We start from the raw sequence: 22,881 nt of genomic DNA, 5'->3' as shown, positions 1-22,881 counted from the left end.
CCGCAATTGACTTTTCTCAACGATTTAAATGTAAAATGAAAATGGTATTTTCGGCAATTCTTGGTACATTTGCGACAAACTAAAGTTGCTGGAAATAGTTACTTTTTGCGACGATTTTCGCGTATCGCTGAAGTTGGTCAGAAATGGCACTTTAATTTTGTCGAAAATGCAGCGAATTAAAAATCGCCGAAATTGATCAAATGCAGCGATTATTGTGAGTATTTACGACGATTTTGAGCGCTGGAAAGTGCCTGTTTTCTTGTGTCTTATCTTTATAACGTGTCGATGATTTGGCGCCCTGGATCATGGCGGATCGTGCTGACTTGGAGGATGAATTTTGCTCTAGGCGTGTGTTTTCTTTCTATGCCAAGAGGGAATTTGATTTATGGAGGGTCGAGAGGGCGGAGTTGAAGATCCTACTCGAGCAGGCGGATTGCTACATGCACTCTCTGGTAGGTGACTTGGACATTCTTCGCGACAAGGTTTTCCACCTTCGCGATGAACTTTGTCGCACCAAAGAGGTGAAGGCCGGGGACAACTTCTCGTTGGGACTACGGGAGTCAGAGCATGATTCCGCTAGAGCTCAACTTTCCCTTGCCCATGGGGAGATAGATTCACAATGGGGTCGTGCTCCATCCTCGAGGTTGTACGCGCCAGCCTGTCTGCCACTGCGTTGCTTTCTCTAGGCATTTGTGCTATGCTAAAATAGGAAAATTGGTCGCGCCCCTACCAGACGCAACTTAGGTATTTCTTTAGTTTTTCTCCCATGGTGGCGCAAGTTCCCAACACTTGTTTGACTGCTACCTATGAGTTTGACTTCACCTCTACCTCGGTCGCCCCCAGTGCTTCGGCCACTGAAAGTCCTGCTACGAGTGCCTCATATTCTGCTTCATTTTGGTGGTTTTGAATGTGAGCCTCACCATATAGCGATGCTCTTGCCCTTCGCCACTGATTATATAGACTTCGACTCCTCCACCAGCATGAAAAAAAGAGTCATCCACAAAAAGGATCCAGGGCTGCGACCATTTCTAGTGGGAAACTTGAGAATTTGGCAATAAAGTCCTCCAACACTTGCCCTTTCACGACCTTCCTTGGCAAGTACTCGATGTCAAACTCGCTAAGCTCGACTGACCACCCGACTAATCTTCTCGAGCTATCTAGACTCTACGGCACCTTTGCTAGTGGGCTCTATGAGCACTTTGATTGAGTGGGTCTGGAAGTATGGGCGTAACCTCCTGGCTGTTGTCACCAAGGAGAACGCTAACATATCTACTCACGAATAGAGTGTGTCTCCTTCTATAAGTTGCCTCAAGAGTGGCAGATTGGTCAAATACTTCTTTAGCTTTTGGAAAGCTTCGTCACACTCCTCGTTCCAGGGGTTTACCTTCCACATATGAATGAGGCATTTGTCGTTGCATGTCTTTTAGGCTCTTTGGTAGCTTCAAGTTCATGATAGCTTCAATTCTTTTCTAAGGATGCTTCAATTCCTCTTTCTGACACGATGAACCTCAGAAACTTACTCGACCCTACTCCAAATGCGAACTTCGATGGGTTCAGCTTCATCTTGTACTGTCGTAGTACATTGAACAATTCTCTTAGGTCGGCCAAATGTTGGGCGGGCTCTTTGCTTTTAACTAACAGGTCATCCACGTAAACCAACATGGTCCGCCTTATTTGGTTCTTAAACATCCGATTGACCAGCCTCTAGTAGGTTGCGCCTGCATTCTTCAAGCCAAATGGCATGACCTGATAGCAATACAACCCATGGCTTATGATAAATGAGGTAGTCTCTTCATCTGCCGGTAGCTCAACATCTTGTGCCCTATAGTGGCGTCTAGGATGACATTATTTGTGGTAAGGGAAGCTATCTTTTGGGCAGGCTTTATTTAGGTTGGTGAAGTCCACACATATTCTCTACTTTCCGTTTGCTTTTTTCACCAGGACAACATTGGATAGTCATTCAAGGTAATGAGCTTCCTTGATGAACCCTACAGCAAGCAGGCATTCTACTTCCTCGACGATGGCTGTGTATTTCTCTGTGCTGAACGATCTTCTCTTTTGTCTCACCTTCTTGTGCATGGGGTCCATGCACAGTCGGTGTTCAATACGTTGTTGTCAATCCCGAGCATATCTTCTTGACTTTAGGCGAATACATCCTAGTGCTCTACTAACAATTGCTTTAGGGCCTCTCGGTCTTCTAAGGGAATTTTAGTCCCAATCCGCGTTGTTGCATTAGGGTGATCTGGGTTTAATGTTACGATCTCCAATGGCTCATTCATCTCTGCTTATTGTAGGTTTTGCTTGTCCCTCACCTCTATGCCCCTATCCAGAAGGACTGTGGGGGTGGGGCAATGTACCCTGGCCGCCCTGGTCATCGTCGCCAGCAATAGTGCATACTTCTTCCCTTTGCTACTCAATTCCTGGACATAACATTCACGTGCTAGGGCTTGCTCACCTTGTGCTTCTCCCACTCTGCCTTCAGTTCGGAACTTCATCTTGAGGTTGTACGTGGACATAAATGCCCTGAGATTGTTAATTGTTGGTCGCCCTAGTATAGCATTGTATGAGGCGGGTGCCTCCACGACTAAAACATCAGTCATGGTGGTCGCAGTAATGGTGCCCACTGGTTGGATCAAATCTCCAGAGAAGCCCTTCAATGGTGTCGAAAAGGGTCTTAGCTTAGTGGCGTATATGCCCATTTTTACGAAAGCCTCCCAAAACAATGTCTATTGAGCTTCCATTGTTAATGATGATGCACCTTGTAGTGTAATTAGTGACTAGGAGGGTTACTACTAGTACATCATCATGAGATTACAATACTCCTTCAAAATCTTCTTCCCCGAAAGAGATAGATACTGAGGCGTCATGTTTTTGGTGCTTGGGCGACCTCTTTGCTACATAAATTTCTTTGTATCTTGCCTCTCGGGCGTGCACCCTTCTGCTAGACGAGGATGTGCCGCCCCTAGCGAAACCTCTTGTTGTTTTCCTGATTTCACATAGGGGGCCCTGTCCCTATCATTATTCTGAGGCGCCCTGTCCCTGTCATTATTACAGGTGTCTTCCCTCAATGGGTGCCATCTATCCATGCTGCTGCTTCTACGGGGGTTATGTCCTCTCTTAAATTTTCATTTGGGTTTTGCTCGCTCCGCAACCATTCGCTCAAGCTATCCAGTGCCTGCCAGTTTGTTCACTCTCTTTTTCATGGTCGTGCAGTCCTCTATCCAATGTAAGCTCATTTGATGATATTTGCAGTAGCGCTTGTCAGTTCTTGCACATTCAAATTATTGTGGATGAGGCGGGTATTATCTTGGTGATTTGGTGCAACTTTCTTGTCCCCCGAACTGCTTTTGCGTTTTGCCTTCGGCCCCTCTTTCCTTGGTTCTACAAGAGCCTGTAATGTATCTTCGGCATTGACGAAGTCATCTGCCCTATCCATGAACTCTCTCAAGGTAGAGGGGGTCTTCTAGCCAACTCAGCCATGAACGGGCTGCATGGCCAAATCCTGCATAACAAGGCAGTTAGAGTGATCTTCTCGTCTTAGTCATATCTCGTCAGCCATTCTTTATTAAAGAGGGTGAGGTATGCCTTTAAGCTCTCCACTTCCCTCTGTTTGACAGTCAAGAGGTATGCTGCTAGGCGCCTACGCCTCCCGCTGAGCATAAATTGTGTCAAGAATTGTCTGGCTAGCTCTTCATAGCTATCGATCGATCTCGGTCTGAGTGTTCCAAACCATCCTCTTGCCACTCCCCTCAAAGTTAGGAGAAAATATCGGCATGTGATTTCTCCTAGGAAACCGTGGAGTGTGATATGCGTCTTGAAGTTCTCCAAGTGACCTACTGAGTCCTTGGACCCATCATACATCTCTATCTATGGCACTTTAAACTTCGGCGGGAGTGGCACGACCATTACTTCTGCGCTATAAGGCAAATCCATGCGACTCAACAATTGTTCCATCGAGGAAGATCTTCCCATCTTCTTCACCATCTCCTTATACTTGTCGGTGAGGCTACGTAGCTCGTCATGCAGCTTCTTCTTTTCCACATCCTCCTCTTTCACTCCCCCATTGCTATGTGCTTTTCCTTCTCCCTGTTCGCTATGGCTGGGCATTGTAGAGCATCACCGAGCTCAATGTTGTGGCACTTTAGTTCCTCATTCTCTTTCCTTAGGTTTTCCATGGTGTCTAACGCCATCTTCAGCTTTTGTTCAACTACTACTAATCGTGTTTCCATGTCTGTTGGTGTTGCTTCCGGTTCACGAGTTGCTTGAGAATGTGTCATAGTCGACATGAGGAAATCACTTTGAAGTCCAAAGAAAAACTGAAATCATAAATTACAGTATCCCACAGATGGCGCCACTGTAAAGGACGTGTCCACCACCGGTCGTGCTCGTTAACTTGCAAATTGTTATGTAGGCAGTGGGGTATGCCTGTGACACTTCCGATGCTTAAGTCAATAATAAGTGAGAGATAATAATTCAAGAATGCTCAATCAGATAATTCAAACGTTACATGTTGCCCCTATATATAGCTGTGGAGAATATTCGATGCGTACGATGAACTGATTTACTTCGCACAATGCTTAGCCATTAGAAAGCTTATCTCTGATGTATCGGAGTTATCTAATCACCATGCTATCCATATTCATAATGCGAGGGTTTATCCCCCTCCTAATAATCAGGGTGACTAGGGTCTATGTTAAACTACTCGACTCCTTTAAGTAGCTATCCTCTATGGATGATGGGCCTTGGGCCCCTGGTTTCGGCCAAACTAATATTAACCCCTCCACATGGCTCCTAAAAAGGAAGAGTTGCACAAATGGAACTTCACTAGAGAGACTAACCCACTCTTGGATGGTAAGAAAAATGAACCCAGAATTGAGAAGTCCATGGAAGAGGATCATCCCTTTACTGGACTTGAGAACCAAACCATTACCACCCTACTTATGCAGATTGCACAGAAATAGAGTCTATTAGGATCCATAGTCAGTTAACTAGCTTGTTCAGAATCAAGAGAGACATTGTCATTAACCTTCTAATTAGAAACTCTTATCAAGATTGGTTTGATCCAGTAAATTTATGGCTTTCTTTCTCTTTCGAATGGGTTCATAATCATGATGGTTGTGATAGCACTACGCTCAAGTTCTTGTAGATATGACCCAAACCAAAAAAAGAAAAGAACGAAAATTATGATAGGTCAAAATGGAAGATCACCCATAAAATTCTCAACACCTCTGAAGAGGCAGAATGTAGAACAATTTAAAAGGAGCAGTTTGGAGAGTTGCTACTTGACTTTCTTGTAAAATCGGCTGCTCTTGCAGACACAAGTATCGCAAACCTCTGTTCATTGGCAAACATGGTTTTATTCAACAGTTCTTCTAGTTACAGTCGTTGTGCGTAACCGCAAAAGAATCGATTTGCCACGTCAGCCAATATATGAAAAAAAAAAAAAACAAAACAGACGAAAATAGAAAGAAAGACATTCAGAGTTCTTCGTGTGGTTGTCGTCTTCTTCTTCGTGTGGGCCTCTCGTCTTCGTCTTTGTGTGGGTCGTCTTCGTGGGTAGATGAAAATATTGGTGTCTTCGTAGGGGTCATCTTCGTAGGTAGATGAAAAATGCAAATCTTTTCCGTGATTTCTAGGACCAGTACGACATTCGTTGGCGCAGGTGATTTCTACGACCAGTAGGGATCAAAGAGCTTCATGGATTTAGATCACCCGTTTGTTGCAGTATGACTTGTTAGATCTTTGGTGCAAACTGGTAAGATCTTCGTTTGGGTTGTCTTTGTGTGGGTCGTCTTCGTGGGTAGCTTCATCAGACATTGGTAAGATCTTTGATTTTCTTTTCTCGGTCAACTACTAATCTCAACTGGATCTTCGTGTGTATTTGCTCCATTCCGCAAGAAGATGTGAACTGATTCCCCTTCAGTTTTTGTCTCCAGTCCTGAGCTTCCAATATCAGTAATCTCTGTAAGCTACGAAGGCGTTCATTCCTTTGGCAGTGATCTTGAGTTGGCAATCTTGCCCATTCTCTGGGTTCTAAGCCCTATTTCTTTGGCCTTGTGCTTCTTTCCTCCAAGGTGTTCACTCAGACATTTCTCAATAAACAAAGGATATTGTTTTCTCACAAAGTCCATGGAACATTAGAACTTATGTAATACCCAGAGCAGTAATCGTCCATCTAATAAAAGTAGCTTACTAAAATTGGTACTGATTGACTAACATGATAAAGGACCTCACTGAAGTTTTCTTCAATGATTTTGAAAAGTGTAGAGTACTATTGACTATTTGAATATGATTTTCACTACACTTTTTTGGCTAGAAAATCTGATGCACACTTGCAATATTATTTGTGTTGATAAGTATGATAATATCGACAAACTCGCTTTTTTAGTGTCAATGGAATAAGTGTTTGATGAATCTGTATAGATATAAAATTATTTAGAAAATTATTTCCTAGTAAGAAACCACCATGCATATTGGGAAAATAAAGTAATTTTGGTATGTGAAATTTAATGTTAATAAACCGGATAGCAATATCTTTTGGCCTTAAACTCTAAATATTTGTTTCTCTTCCATCGATTCCCTTGATAGCAATGAAACTGCTCTATAGCATGCATTTCTAAGAAGGGATAGCATTATATTTTTTCTATGTTTTTGTTTTTTTGGCCTTGTTTTGACTACATAGAAAAAATCTCCCCCCCCCCCCCAAAATGCAGTTTAAAACAAGTAATGAGTTTCATAATTTCTGAAGATGGATGTGAATTATGTTGTGGTATCTGATGAGAGCTTTTCATTTGCCACATAATTCTCAAACATAGATGCATTATTTTCCCTCTTTTGTAAGACTTGCAAGCTCATACTGTTGACCGACAATGAACGGTGATGAGCGATCTGTGGGAGGGAGAGGTAGAGATCCGTGGGAAGACGAAGGTAGGAAGAGGCATCCCTTTGTGGGAAGGTTGTGCTTAGTGAGAAGACGATGGTGGAATGACGGTGCAAATGGAGAGGCAGAAAGTCGTAGGAAGACGAAGGGAGGGAAATATCTTTGGTACGAAACGATTCGTTTAAATACTTGACTAAAATGGTGCATTTCATTTTTCACATGGGCACCAATTCCTCCGCAATTATGCACAGCAACGGTATTCATCATTTTTCTTTATTTAAAAATGAATTGGACCCCCAAATTGATCGATACTTTTTTTAAAAAAAAAAATAATGGTTATGGAAGTATTTAATAGTGAAATGGTGTTTTTTTAAAAAAAATTAAAAAATATATGTAAAAAAAATTACACTAACCGCCCATAATCAAAGTTCACAGAGAGAGGGCCGTCGTCGTGGCAGAGAGGGCCATCATCTGGGTTTCGTGGGAGTGAATGGAGAGGGTTTGTGTTTCTGGTTCCATGGGGAGAGAATGGAGAGGGCAACGTGCATAATACCATGCAGTGGGGGCACATGGTAGTTAAAGTGAGTTGGCTACGTGGAAGTCACCCAGTGGGGGGTTGTTGGTTGGGGAAAAGCAATTCGACCGGTTATAAGATTAACTCATATTAATTATATACCTTTGGGTATCACAGTTGAAATCTCCTTAGTTTTTAGGACATGGCACAATAGTCGATTTACTTTGAATCTCTTTAGTTTGTATTCAGCTGATCGAAACAGCTTCACTGTTGTTTTAGGACGGATTTCCCTCCAAATCTCAAAATAAACCAAATTCTTATCTTAATTGCGTTGAAATAGGTAATTTAAAGGATGATTTTTTAGAATGATTACTTGTTCTCTAAACTCCGCCAGTGAGTCCTCTCTATCTATTCTGAGAAATACTTGAGCGATCCACCTTCTAATCAATTGACATCCCCAACTACTCTCCATACCCATCTAAACAACCTCAACCAACCACCCTTCTCCTATGGATCCCCTGACATGGACAAACTTGTCTTTCTAATAGAGGCCCTCTCCTGGAACGATATGCAACTAGACCCTGCACCTGAAGCAGCAGCCCACACTTTAAATCACACACTCGTAAGTAGACTCATCTCTTCTCGCCAGCAAAAAGCCGAAAACCTAGCTCAAATTTATAAGTTTTGGCCTATCTTGATACCATCTAGAAACCTATAAACTATGAAACCTACTGGGTGTTTTACCATGAAACGTAAACCTATAAGCTAACATCCAGTATGCATACTGATGCATTTTTGTTGCAGGGCATTAAACCTGCTGGTGAGCGATTCCAAAATTAAAGAATTTATAGATGTTATACGAGGAGAAAAAAAGAAAAAGGAAAAAAGGGTTAACGGGTTGTAGACCGGATTCTGGATTTAAAATTTAGATTCATTCGGATTCGGATCCGGATTTGATCCAGCACAATCGAACCGGATTTTAATCTGAATTTAAAACTCGAGTTCTGGTCTGCCTCCTCCTACCGGATTTTAGGGACCACCAACTAGTCTGCCTCCAAGAACCAGCGACCACATTAATTGCGTAAATAATTTTGATGAGTTGAAAAAGAAAGAGGACAGCTAGCCACGACGCACGTACGTAGCAGATATATCCATCATCACTGAATCTTTCAGAGTGCATGGGACCATTTTGGACCACTGAAACATGCTGGTGCTCTGTTTCGATTTTTTACCGCACAATCTTTGCAGCAGGATGATAAGAAGTTGAGAGATTGATGGGTTTGTTTTGGCACTTGCATGCCAATGGGAATTAAGGAAGGGATTTGATTCTCGCAAGTTCATATCATGCTATCATCAATCGTGTGTACAGGGAGGGAAATAGGGCTGCGCATGAGCTTGCACGCAGCGTTTGAAGGGTTGATTGTATAAAAATGTGATAGAATTGTACTTCACATTTTCTTTTTCAAGCCATATAGTTTGACAATTTTTTATAATTGTTCAACATTGCAGTACTTTTCTCAACTTTCAATACGTTCTTATTATTATGAAGAGTACTTGCCCACCTACGCAAGCATGTGAGCCCCACTAATAAAGCTCAACATCCAATAAAGTTCAACATTCAGCTATGGTATTCATCACATGCCCGCTATCACTTTATCACCATGATCATGAATGATGCCTTCACCACCGATTATCAAGTTAAAAATTACTGGACAATTTAATTTCTGTAAAATTGACAAATTATTAGCTCCCATTTTTTTTTAAATTTTTGCAACCCATGTGAGATATCCCTTAAATTACTTTTCACAACTCTCGAAATGGCCCTCCAATCATAACTAACACCCTCCATCCAAGAGGCACATCTAGCCCTCCAAAGAGCCCAAAAAATAATGATAGGAAGTATTCCACTAACCCAACCAACCAGAAACGAAAGAGTCGCACGTCCCCACCAAAAATTCATCATCCCCTCCCATGTCAACAAATCTGGTAATCGAATTCCACAAACAGAAGTAAAGTATCTCCATAGAATTCTCGGCCCCACCCCCACACAAAGAGTATGGTCAAATGTTTCACTATTCGGCACAACACAACAACAACACTTTGAAACCATCGGGATACCCAAATTTCAAATACGCTCATCAATTGGGATTTCTCTTAGTCTAGCCCTCCAGGAGATTGAAGACATTTTTTTGGCACTGAGTCCTTCCACAACCACTTGCGCCAAGGACAAATCTCACCTTTCTTCTTCACAAACTCCCATGCTGACTTGGTAGAAAAACACCATCAATTGAAGGCACCCATATAATTTCATCAGGTCCATCCGTCAATTTAAACCCCGACTTCATTACTTTTTCCACCACCTGCTCCGGAACAACAGCCCGCAATTTTACAATATCCCACCCAACCTCAGACCATATATCTCTTACTTTCAACCCAGCATCAATGTCCCCAAGTATAGTTGCTGCAAAAGGGCCATCTCTCAACCAATTATCAAGCCAAAAACTGGTGTTTCCACTACAGACTAACCAACGAAAATTCTCCAAAACCATAGGCATTGTCCGCATAATTCCTTTCCAAAATCATGAGTCTTTACTCAAACTCATAATTGAAGAAATGTGAGCATCCCCTACATATTTAGTAGAAAAAAGGATCGACCATAAAGAATTTTCATGAAGAATTTTCCATGCAAATTTCATCAGCAAAGAAGTTTGCACCTCTGATAAATCTCGTATTCCAAGTCCCCCTTCCTCAACGGGCATAAAATCTTTCTCCACGAGATCCACTTCCTTTTTTTATTTTCCATGGTTGAACCCCATAAAAAAATTTGAAAACATTGCTTTGAGTGCCAACAAACTCAAAACATAATATATATATATATATATATATATATATATATATAGTCTATATGTAGTGAGAAAATTGTAGAAAAACACATACAAATAATATTTTCAAAACATAATGGTTTACATCAAGTCTACTTCCTCCATCATTCCGAGCAAGCCTACCCCGGGTGGCGTATTACAATTATCTGAGTATGATCAACGAATGCAATGGACTCATATACCGCTCATCTTTATTTACAAAGCCACCGGCGACTACAACGAAAAAACAAAAACAGTAGACTTCGAAAGACTCCCTAAGTCGTGTATTGGTTCCCTATTATCCACTAGCTGGTTGACTACACTGGATTCATAGTGATCGACTGGAAGTCCATTGCGATGCCAAGGGAGCGCAGATATTGGAAGCTTATTCAGAAGTGAAATTATCCAAGTACCTCTGTAATACAGTGAAAATATCTACAAATTCACTTAACAAATTAGTTAGTTGTCAAGCATGCAATTAATTTATTAATTACGTAATAATATAAAATAAACGAAGTATTGGTATCGAAGAAAAACACTTTAAAGAACTCTTTAAAGGTAAAATCCTATAGGACAACCAAATCCAGAAAAGTCAATTTTATTATTTGAAAATCAATTACAAGTAAAGTTCAATTACAAAATCTTTGTCAATTAATATTCTTATTTGACTAGACAAATGACCCATTTGTCTTCTACCATAATAGAAGCCAGAAGCTCTGACGATTTTCAAACATTGGCTTTTCTCCTGGAAGTCTAGTGGCTGAAACTCAACCATTCAATTCTCCAACTTGGAGTATGCACGCACTCAAAAACAGAGATAAAATACTAGAAAATCTCTCACACTCAAGTTCTACTCTCTGAGAGAAACAGTATAAAAATTCACCGAGGAATTTTCTCACCAAAATATGTATTGGAAAGTGCTCTAGAAAATATGCAGATCTGAATCTCTACTGATCCTAACCAATAGGATCTCTTAAATAAATAATTTGAAAATCAATTCCGATTGCAGTAGGATTCCGCTGACAGAACAAATCTGATAATAGTTTGATCTGCAGTAGGACTCAACTGACGAAATGAGTCTAGTAGTAATTTGGTCTGCAATAGGACTCTGCAAAAGGTCACAAAGTCGTCTCCAGACGGAATGTTGACATTTTGCGATAACTCTTCACTGCAGCAATAGATTTTAGATCAACCTCTTTTTTGGATAAGTGCAGATTCCTTGGAACTTGATTTTTCCACTTATGACTTATCAAAACAACCTCTAATACCTCATAAATAAACTTAATATTGTTATAGATAAAGTCAATAAATAATTTACATTCATCCAAAATTACCAACTTAATGATAGGATAAACTCTATCTTTTTGGTCACCTAATCCTAAACAAATTTATCAACTTAATCACCTAGTCCTACCTAACTTTTACATCTACAAGAAGCAAAACTTGATGAACTTGGCGACTTTGCACCAACGAAGGCAATCGAAGATCTGGTCCCTAAGGTTGATTATGGTAGTCCAATTGAGGACTGGCCCTTGCTGCTGGTGCAAGTCACAACGTTTAGTTGCAGTGGTCTCTGTGCTGCAATAGTCATGTCCTACATAATGGTTGATGGATGGTCTGCAGCTAAATTCTTCAATGCATGGGCCAAGTTGGCTCGAGGAGATGAATTGGAGGAGAATGAGATGCCTTTTCATGATCGCACCATATTACAATCACTTCATGAACTGGTTATGTCTCCACTCTTTGAGCATATAGAGTTCACCAAACCACCACTCCAATTTGGACACACTAATGCAAAAGAGGAGAAGAAGAAAGAAACTTGTGTCGCCATATTGAAAGTCACCAAAGAGCAAGTCGAGGGACTAAGGAAGAAAGCCAATGCGTTCCCATGTCAGGACGTGGAGATGGTGTCGACGCGACCTTATTCTCAATATGAAGCTATTGCCAGCCACTTGGAGGTGTATATGCAAGGCACGATCAAACGATAAGTCTCAACCAACAAGAGTTACCTTGGTGATTGATTTTCGCAGCCGCTTGGAGCCGCCTAGGATACTTTGGAAACACAGTTCTTCAGACCGTAACATCAAAATGTGTCCATGGTCACCTCTTGGCCAAACCACTTAGTTATGTTGCTAGAAAACTAAGGGAAGCCATCGAGCATATGACAAATGAGTATATAAGGTTTGCTCTTGATTTTATAGCTAGCCAGAAAGATGTGGGTGCTTTGAGGTGTGGCTTGCACAATGGTGCACACACCAATCCACCTAATTATTTAGGAAATCCCAATGCTTCTATTATATGTTGGATCAATTTGCCATTTTATGGTATGGATTATGGGTGGTGAAACCCAATATACGTTGGTCCAACATTATTAAATGATGATGACAGCATGACGTACATCTTGTCAAGTCCAGCTATAGATGAATCTCTAATCATAGCACTCCGTTTGCAAAACAGAATGCATGAATTCTTTTAAGTTCTTCTATGAGGACATGCCATGGTAATGGACCATAAAAATCAAGCTACTTGGAAATTAAATTACAGTTTATCTATAGAATAAATGAGGGTAAAGCTGGTAGTTCTTCTAGGCTAGATGGATTGTCACCAAGGGAAGATGTACGTTGCTTGCTATTATGTTGATTTTTGTTTCCTTGTTTATTTTCATGAGCTTTTCAGTTGAGAAATTGATGGATATCAACTACTTTGGGATATCATTATTGTTGGAGTTCCCTTGTTTTTTAGGACTTTGGCCAAAACTCATTATATACGCGAAAAACAAATCAAAGTTTTTTTAAACTTATTTTTCAAAAGTAAGTAGTGCTTATAAAGTAGGTGTTGATGTCATGTTTCGCGGGCCTGGGCAACTTCACACCCCAGGTATACGAGCGATCACCTGCATAGTGACTACCCGGGAAGGACTTCGGTCCGTTGATCCTCCGATGCTTAAGTCAGTATGGTGAAGAAGAAGATGATAAACAGTAATGAAGATGAGAGTGTAAGGTGATAGTGATAGATTGACTGATTAATGATGATTACATTGTCCGCTGCCGGTAGTGTCCTATTTATAGTTATCAACCAGGTCCCCACCATAGTGGGGTGTTGCATAGAAAGGAATAATATGCTTGTGCTATTGATTCACCGAGCTGCTCCTGTGTCGTCACCTTGTAGAGCCGTGAAGGGCCCAGACTTGTCGTACGTTGCTCGGGCATTACGTCGCATTGAATGCGACACGACTTCTACTTTGGGCCGCATTAAAATGCAGCTTGCTTTCTATCCCGGGTCCCTTCCTTCTGGTGATGTATGCCATGTCCCTTCCTCCTCAAGCCTTGCCTTTGTCCTCTATCTCATCAGCCAGGCCCGACACAGGTCTCTCTCCTACCCGAGCCCTGATTCAGGTTGCTTGTTTGACTCAGTCCATGTGATGTGGTTGGACCCTGTCTCTGGCCCTGTCCTACCTATACCACATATCTAGGTTGTGATCTGGGCCCATCCTTTGGCCCAGTATAAGGGATTCGTCTCTCTTCTTAGTACCCCGCAAGTTTTTAGCACACTTATGGGCTAGAAATTCTAAGAAATTGTTTTTTAAACCCTGGTCTGGAAACATAGAAGACCAATGGACACTCGCCTATTCACTGTTGTCGCGAACCGATCTCTCTGTAATCATTAACGCCGGCCTCATTAATTAAAGCTGCTTTTTGGCCTGCCAACGTTGCCTGGGATTGGTTCGTTCTGCCTACGCGTGCAGTAGGTAAACGTCACGCCGTTTTCCTGCAGCCGAGGCATCTCTTCGAATCCTACGCTGCGGTTTCGAACATGTAACCGTTCCATCGTGTCGTCCCTATTTATTTCTTCTTCCTCTTTCTTTCCTTTCATCTTCGTCTTGCCCTTCTTCCTTTCAGTTTTCTGAAGCCCTAATAATTTCCCCAAATCTTCCATCTACTCTCGCCATGACTAAGTGAAGTGCGAACGAACTCCATTTCAACTATTACGCTGGGAAGGGGTGGACATCAACTATGACTAGTAACGAACTTCGATCATTCTGCAGAGAGTTCTCCATTCTTGCTAAGACTACTCTGGGACTCCCTCAACCTTGTGCTACAATGGTTGACGAGCAGGGTCTATCGACTAAAGTGGCTCTTTATCCCCACATGTTTTCCATCAGCCTGCGTCTGCCATTCTGCCGTTCGGTGCGCGACATCCTAGACTTCTTGCAACTTGCTCTGGCGCAACTTAACCCTAATGCTTGGCACTTGGTCCTGGCCAATTGTGTGGCCTTTTGGATCGTTTTGAGTGGCTCAGAATATTATCCTGACCTAACTGTTCGGGAGTTTCTGAGTGTGTACCAAATCAATTGGCTTGATGGGAACTGTTGTAGCTTCCAATCCTATTCTGCAGAAAGATGCTTCGCTATTTTGGAGAGGCATTATTCTTCAATAAAGGAATGGCACCGGCGATTCTTTTTCGTTAGGGGCTCTGGATGGGAATGCCCGGAGGGGGAGCGTAAATACAATGTGTTTCCAGTTTGATCCATTTGGGGTAAGGTTTTGACCACCAAATCTTTTGCTATTACGCTGTCAGAGAGAGAGGAATTCAGAATTGCCTCTGTCATATCCTCGATTATGGCTCATCTCGACCTAGCCGAAACCAACGCACTACTGAATGACGATTACATTCATCGCTACCTAGTTCTCCTGCATCTCGCTCATGTGTTATGTCGAGATTTCTTATAGGTCCACCCTTTCCTTCAGGAGAGAAGTGTCGTGCAGCTTCCCTCCAGAAGGTAACCGCGCCAAGTGGTCCATACAGGGGAAGGGACTTCAGTTCCAACCCAGCCAGTTCCTGCCAGAGAGATCCCGACCACTTCACCGCCCCCCACTAAGCCAGATGCCCCTTTTAAGAACAAGAAAAATGGCTCTCAGTAAGTCACCCTAGAAGACAGTTTTGGCCAAGCCGCTCCAGGGTGTGGCTCTCACCGAGCTGCTCCTAGGAGTAGTTCTCACCGAGTCACTCCGGAGAGTAGCTCTCACCTAGCCACTCCTAAGAGTGGTTCTCACCGAGCTGCTCTTAAGAGTAGTTTTCGCTGAGCTCCTCCAGTGGGCAATACTCTACGAACTATAGAGGGTTGCCACCGAGCCGTTCCAATAAACAACCCCCCTGAAGGTAATTCTTCAAGACTTCTAAATTCCTTCCCTTTGTTAAATTTGCTTAAACCGAGGATGACGGCATTGAGCCTTTTCTTGCTGGCCCCGCAAGGGGAGAAGGACCAGAAGTGGTCGTTGCCGTTCTTTTTGCTTTGGCCTTTGAAGACCAGGTGCTTCGGGGTCTCGGGTAGGCGATGGGAATTTTTCCTTCCTTTGAGGAGATTCTCCTTGAGGAGGAAGTCCCATTGCGGAGGTGACCAGCTCGCTTCGAAGAAATGCTTGCCGAGGTTGATGCATCCTTTGGGGAGTGTTTCACCAACTCCCCTATTCCACCCCCAGAGCTCCTGGTCTAGCTTCCTCTGGCGGCCCTTCGATTCCCCTTCCAAAGGTCTTCGCCTCTCCTCCCGTGCTGCCTTTGGAGACAGAAGTTACTCCCGCCGAGGGCCAGGGATTAACTTCTCCTCACATTGTGCAGCCATGCTCAGAAGAGGTTGTCGAACGGCTTAGGTTCGTGGAGCCATGCTCCGAGGGTGCTACAGAGCCCGTTCCTCCTGAAGTCCCAGTTCTTTCTCCCGTGTTGGAGCAAGTGGTCAAGCCAGTTCCCCCACTGATCCCGGGAGTTACCTCTTCGGCCGGCGTTGCTCAAGTATCTGTTCTTCCTTCTCTGCTTTTCTTCCCTTACTCATCATTCATTGTTTTACCTTATGCCGAGCCACTTATTTGTCTCAGGAAAGCCACATCCCTCAAGCTGAGTCTTCTTGTGATACCCCATATGATATGGATAAGGGTAGGTGGTGTATGGGATCCCACATTGCTTGGGAATGAGAAGTTCTTGCTCTTTATAAGGTTCCAATGGAGCTCCAATTGTATCATTGACTAGTCCTTTTGGAGCATAGGCCATGTGGTTTGGGCCTTCTATTGGGGCGTTACAAATGGTATCAGAGCCTATCCCAACCAGAAATGTGGGACTTGAGCCGTGCCACCTATAATGGATAGGCCCGACGAGGACGTCGGGAATTTAAGGAGGGTAGATTGTGATACCCCATATGATATGAGTAAGGGTAGGTGGTGTATGGGATCCCACATTACTTGGGAAGGAGAAGTTATTGCTCTTTATAAGGTTCCAATGGGGCTCCAATTGTATCATTGACTAGTCCTTTTGGAGTGTAGGCCATGTGGTTTGGGCTTTCCATTGGGACATTACAAATGGTATCAGAGCCTATCCCAACCAGAAATGTGGGACTTGAGCCGTGCCACCTATAATGGACAGGCCCGACGAGGACGTCGGGAATTTAAGGGGGGTAGATTGTGATACCCCATATGATATGAGTAAGGGTAGGTGGTGTATGGGATCCCACATTGCTTGGGAAGGAGAAGTTCTTGCTCTTTATAAAGTTCCAATGGGGCTCCAATTGTATCATTGACTAGTCCTTTTGGAGTGTAGGCCATGTGGTTTGAGCTTTCCATTGGGACGTTACAAATGGTATTAGAGCATATCCCAACCAGAAATGTGGGACTTGAGCCGTGCCACCTATAATGGACAGGCCCGACGAGGACGTCGGGAATTTAAGGGGGGTAGATTGTGATACCCCATATGATATGGATAAGGGTAGGTGGTGTATGGGATCCCACATTGCTTGGGAAGGAGAAGTTCTTGCTCTTTATAAGGTTCCAATGGGGCTCCAATTGTATCATTGACTAGTCCTTTTGGAGCATAGGCCATGTGATTTGGGCCTTCCATTGGGGCGTTACACTTCTCTTCTACAAGAAGACGTTGTAATAGTGGAGACAGACAACGATGCTTCCCCTGCTTGCAACCCCCCCCCCCCTGGGTCGCTCGGGAGCAGCTCAAGGAGGGAGTTCGGCCCAAGCTGAGGGACTGCCAGGTTCCCAGTCTATCCACCTACAGGATCCGCTCATTGAGGCTCTTGATCTGCACAAGGAGGAATCCAGTCTACCTTCTGTGCATGCTAAAGCTCTTCTGCCGTTGGTGTGTGTCGAGCCAGCTACCTCTTCGAGGCTAGGGAATTCGCAGGGTCCCATGCCAGGTTATAAGGATGCCCGGGCAGAATTGTTTGAAGCGTATGCCTAGAAGTTCAAGCCTATTTTTGCCAATGTGAGTACCTTTCCTATATTGCTGTTTCGGTCTTTCATACTTTGCTAATGAACTTTGTTACTGCTAGTTTCACAGGCCGCCAACCAACTAGCTGATCTGGTTTCCCAAGAGTAAGAGATCCTTGAAGAAGATTTCAGAACTCAGAGGGCATTGAACAAGCTACTGCACTTTTGAGGGGAGAAGTTGATGGGTGACCCGCGCGCTCTTCAGGTCGAGAATGAGTCATTAAGAGGGGACAACGCACTCTGCCATTAGAAGATCCATGACCATTGGAAAGAAAGCCAAGAAAACGGGAAAGTTGCTGAAGGCAATGGCCATGGAGCTCGAGGTTAAGGATAAGGAACTCCAACTGAAGGACGTGGAGATAGACATACTCCACACTAAGATGTCCTTAATAGTCGATGGTTTTGAGTCTGCAACCTTGAAGATCTACTAGCCCAGTCTAGTCCCAAATGCAGTTTAATACAAGTAATGAGTTTCATAATTTCCGAAGATGGATGTGAATTATGTTGTGGTATCTGATGAGAGCTTTTCATTAGCCACATAATTCTCGAACATAGATGCATTATTTTCCCTCTTTTGTAAGACTTGCAAGCGCATACTGTTGACCGACAATGAACGGTGATGAGCGATCTGTGGGAGGGAGAGGTAGAGATCCGTGGGAAGACGAAGGTAGGAAGAGGCATCCCTTTGTGGGAAGGTTGTTCTTAGTGAGAAGACGATGGTGGAATGACGGTGCAAATGGAGAGGCAAAATTTCGGGTTTGAATATTGGTGTTTTAAGTTTGATGATGGTCATGGTGAATATTGGAGATTTTTAGGAAGTGATGATATATTTTGGGATTACGAGGGTTTTAAGTTTTGAGATATTAAAATATGTTATTTTAGAAGTTTAGGATTAAATATCGAAATCCATGATTAATTGAAAACTTACGGAAATTATGTGATTATTTTTATAGGTAACGATTTATTTTCGACTCGACATTTTTTGAGGAAAATTCTGAAAAGCTAAGTTATCCAGGTAAGCGGGGTTCATATACTAGTTTTGCAGAAAATAAATAAAAGGAGGTTGACTTTGAGAATAAATGTGTTTATTTTCTTTTTGAAAGAGATGATCTGAAAACAACCACAGATGTTTATTCTGCATATGCATAAATTCTATATAAAAGAAAGTGTTTTTCTGTCATGACTGGTGTAGACATGAGCTAGTTTTGTGCACTTTATTTCTGAACTATGTAAAAGAGCGAATATGAAAATCTAGAAGTTTTGTTATGAACAAATGAGAATATTTTGTTTATGTTTATCTCGAACATGTGAAATAATCTGAAACTTTTCAGTATTTTGTTTTGAAATGATGTGTCATCTGAGAACCTTGGCATGAAGTTCTAATTCTGTATATGATTGTAATCGGATTTTTGACGAAATCTGTTCTGTTTATGTTAAGGCCCAGCCACGGGTATAATGGTGGTTTATAACCCTACCACGGGGTGAAACATGGTATACGGCCCAGCCACGGGTATAATGATGGTTTATAACCCTACCACGAGGGTGAAACATAGAATATGGAAGTCACCCATTGGAGAGTTGTTGGTTGGGGAAAAGCAATTCGACCGGTTATAAGATTAACTCATATTAATTATATACCTTTGGGTATCACAGTTGAAATCTCCTTAGTTTTTAGGACATGGCACAATAGTCGATTTACTTTGAATCTCTTTAGTTTGTATTCAGCTGATCGAAACAGCTTCACTGTTGTTTTAGGACGGATTTCCCTCCAAATCTCAAAATAAACCAAATTCTTATCTTAATTGCGTTGAAATAGGTAATTTAAAGGATGATTTTTTAGAATGATTACTTGTTCTCTAAACTCCGCCAGTGAGTCCTCTCTATCTATTCTGAGAAATACTTGAGCGATCCACCTTCTAATCAATTGACATCCCCAACTACTCTCCATACCCATCTAAACAACCTCAACCAACCACCCTTCTCCTATGGATCCCCTGACATGGACAAACTTGTCTTTCTAATAGAGGCCCTCTCCTGGAACGATATGCAACTAGACCCTGCACCTGAAGCAGCAGCCCACACTTTAAATCACACACTCGTAAGTAGACTCATCTCTTCTCGCCAGCAAAAAGCCGAAAACCTAGCTCAAATTTATAAGTTTTGGCCTATCTTGATACCATCTAGAAACCTATAAACTATGAAACCTACTGGGTGTTTTACCATGAAACGTAAACCTATAAGCTAACATCCAGTATGCATACTGATGCATTTTTGTTGCAGGGCATTAAACCTGCTGGTGAGCGATTCCAAAATTAAAGAATTTATAGATGTTATACGAGGAGAAAAAAAGAAAAAGGAAAAAAGGGTTAACGGGTTGTAGACCGGATTCTGGATTTAAAATTTAGATTCATTCGGATTCGGATCCGGATTTGATCCAGCACAATCGAACCGGATTTTAATCTGAATTTAAAACTCGAGTTCTGGTCTGCCTCCTCCTACCGGATTTTAGGGACCACCAACTAGTCTGCCTCCAAGAACCAGCGACCACATTAATTGCGTAAATAATTTTGATGAGTTGAAAAAGAAAGAGGACAGCTAGCCACGACGCACGTACGTAGCAGATATATCCATCATCACTGAATCTTTCAGAGTGCATGGGACCATTTTGGACCACTGAAACATGCTGGTGCTCTGTTTCGATTTTTTACCGCACAATCTTTGCAGCAGGATGATAAGAAGTTGAGAGATTGATGGGTTTGTTTTGGCACTTGCATGCCAATGGGAATTAAGGAAGGGATTTGATTCTCGCAAGTTCATATCATGCTATCATCAATCGTGTGTACAGGGAGGGAAATAGGGCTGCGCATGAGCTTGCACGCAGCGTTTGAAGGGTTGATTGTATAAAAATGTGATAGAATTGTACTTCACATTTTCTTTTTCAAGCCATATAGTTTGACAATTTTTTATAATTGTTCAACATTGCAGTACTTTTCTCAACTTTCAATACGTTCTTATTATTATGAAGAGTACTTGCCCACCTACGCAAGCATGTGAGCCCCACTAATAAAGCTCAACATCCAATAAAGTTCAACATTCAGCTATTGTATTCATCACATGCCCGCTATCACTTTATCACGATGACCATGAATGATGCCTCCACCACCGATTATCAAGTTAAAAATTACTGGACAATTTAATTTCTGCAAAATTGACAAATTATTAGCTCCCATTTTTTTTTAAATTTTTGCAACCCATGTGAGATATCCCTTAAATTATTTTTCACAACTCTCGAAATGACCCTCCAATCATAACTAACACCCTCCATCCAAGAGGCACATCTAGCCCTCCAAAGAGCCCAAAATGTGATAGAATTATACTTCACATTTTCTTTTTCAAGCCATATATATATAGTCTATATATAGTGAGAAAATTGCAGAAAAACACACACAGAATATTTTCAAAACATAATGGTTTACGTCAAGTCTACTTCCTCCATCATTCCAAGCAAGCCTACCCCGGGTGGCGTATTACGGTTATCCGAGTGTGATCAACGAATGCAATGGACTCATATACCGCTCATCTTTATTTACAAAGACACCGGTGACAACAACGAAAAAACAAAGACAGTAGAGACTTTGAAAGACTCCCTAAGTCGTGTATTGGTTCCCTATTATCCACTAGCTGGTCGACTACACTGGATTCATGGTGGTCGACTGGAAGTCCATTGCAATGCCAAGGGAGCGCAGTTACTGGAAGCTTATTCAGAAGCAAAACTTGATGAACTTGGCGACTTTGCACCAATGAAGGCAATCGAAGATCTGGTCCCTAAGGTTGATTATGGTAGACCGATTGAGGACTGGCCCTTGCTGCTGGTGCAAGTCACAACGTTTAGCTGCGGTGGTCTCTGTGTTGCAACAGTCATGTCCCACACAATGGTTGATGGATGGTCTGCAGCTAAATTCTTCAATGCATGGGCCAAGTTGGCTCGAGGAGATGAATTGGAGGAGAATGAGATGCCTTTCCATGATCGCACCATATTACAATCACTTCATGAACCGCTTATGCCTCCACGCTTTGAGCATAAAGAGTTCACCAAACCACCACTCCGATTGGGACACACTGATGCCAATGAGGAGAAGAAGAAAGAAACTTGTGTCGCCATATTGAAAGTCACCAAAGAGCAAGTCGAGGGACTAAGGAAGAAAGCCAATGCGATCCCATGTCAGGACGTGGAGATGGTGTCGACGCGACCTTATTCTCGATATGAAACTATTGCCAGCCACTTATGGAGGTGTATATGCAAGGCGCGAGCAAACGATAACTCTCAACCAACAAGAGTTACATTGGTGATTGATTTTCGCAGCCGCTTGAAGCCGTCTCTCCCCCCAGGATACTTTGGAAACACAGTTCTTCAGACCGTAACATCGAAATGTGTCCATGGCGACCTCTTGGCCAAACCACTTAGTTATGCTGCCGGAAAACTAAGGGAAGCCATCGAGCGTATGACAGATGAGTATATAAGGTCTGCTCTTGATTTTATTGCTAGCCAGAAGGATGTGGGCGCTTTGAGGTGTGGCTTGCACAATGGTGCACACACCAATCCACCTAATTATTTAGGAAATCCCAACGCTTCTATTTTAAGTTGGATCAATTTGCCATTTTATGGTATGGATTATGGGTGGGGAAAGCCAATATACGTTGGTCCAGCATTAATAAATGATGATGATGGCAAGACGTACATCATGTCAAGTCCAGCTGCAGATGGATCTCTAATCATAGCACTCCGTTTGCAAACAGAATGCATGAATTCTTTTAAAGAGTTCTTCTATGAGGACATGCCACGGTAATGGACCATAAAAATCGAGCTACTTAGTAATTAAATAGCAGTTTATCTGTAGAATAAATGTGGGTAAAGGTGGCAGTTCTTCTAGGCTAGATGGATTGTCACCAAGCGAAGATGCACGTTGCTTGCTATTATGTTGATTTTAGTTTCCTTGTTTATTTTCATGAGCTTGTCAGTTGAGAAAGTTATGGATATCAACTACTTTGGGATATCATTATTGTTGGAGTTTCCTTGTTTTTTAGGACTTTGGCCAAAACTCATCGGGAATGCTAGGGAGTCCGTTTTGGGATCTCATTTGATTTGTCCGATTATTTATTTTTATTTTTTTTGTAGTTTGTTTTTAATTTTACTTCGTGGGTAGCTTCATCAGACATTGGTAAGATCTTTGATTTTCTTTTCTCGGTCAACTACTAATCTCAACTGGATCTTCGTGTGTATTTGCTCCATTCCGCAAGAAGATGTGAACTGATTCCCCTTCAGTTTTTGTCTCCAGTCCTGAGCTTCCAATATCAGTAATCTCT

At 42.3% G+C, this 22,881-nt stretch overlaps 1 protein-coding gene across 1 annotated transcript; it reads left to right on the top strand.

Annotated features, from left to right (window-relative positions):
• The first annotated feature begins 20,635 nt into the window (after nt 1-20,635).
• Nucleotides 20,636-22,654, top strand: LOC108999688 (spermidine hydroxycinnamoyl transferase-like). The gene has a single exon (XM_018976599.2). The coding sequence runs from the start codon at nt 20,985-20,987 to the stop codon at nt 22,362-22,364; it is 1,380 nt and encodes a 459-aa protein (XP_018832144.1). The 5' UTR covers nt 20,636-20,984; the 3' UTR covers nt 22,365-22,654.
• The last annotated feature ends 227 nt before the right edge of the window (nt 22,655-22,881 follow it).

This window comes from Juglans regia, chromosome 4, assembly GCF_001411555.2.
Source record: "Juglans regia cultivar Chandler chromosome 4, Walnut 2.0, whole genome shotgun sequence".
In the NCBI taxonomy this organism is placed as follows: Eukaryota; Viridiplantae; Streptophyta; class Magnoliopsida; order Fagales; family Juglandaceae; genus Juglans; species Juglans regia.
Note: the sequence above shows the minus strand (reverse complement) of the source record. Positions and strands in the feature narration are given on the sequence as shown.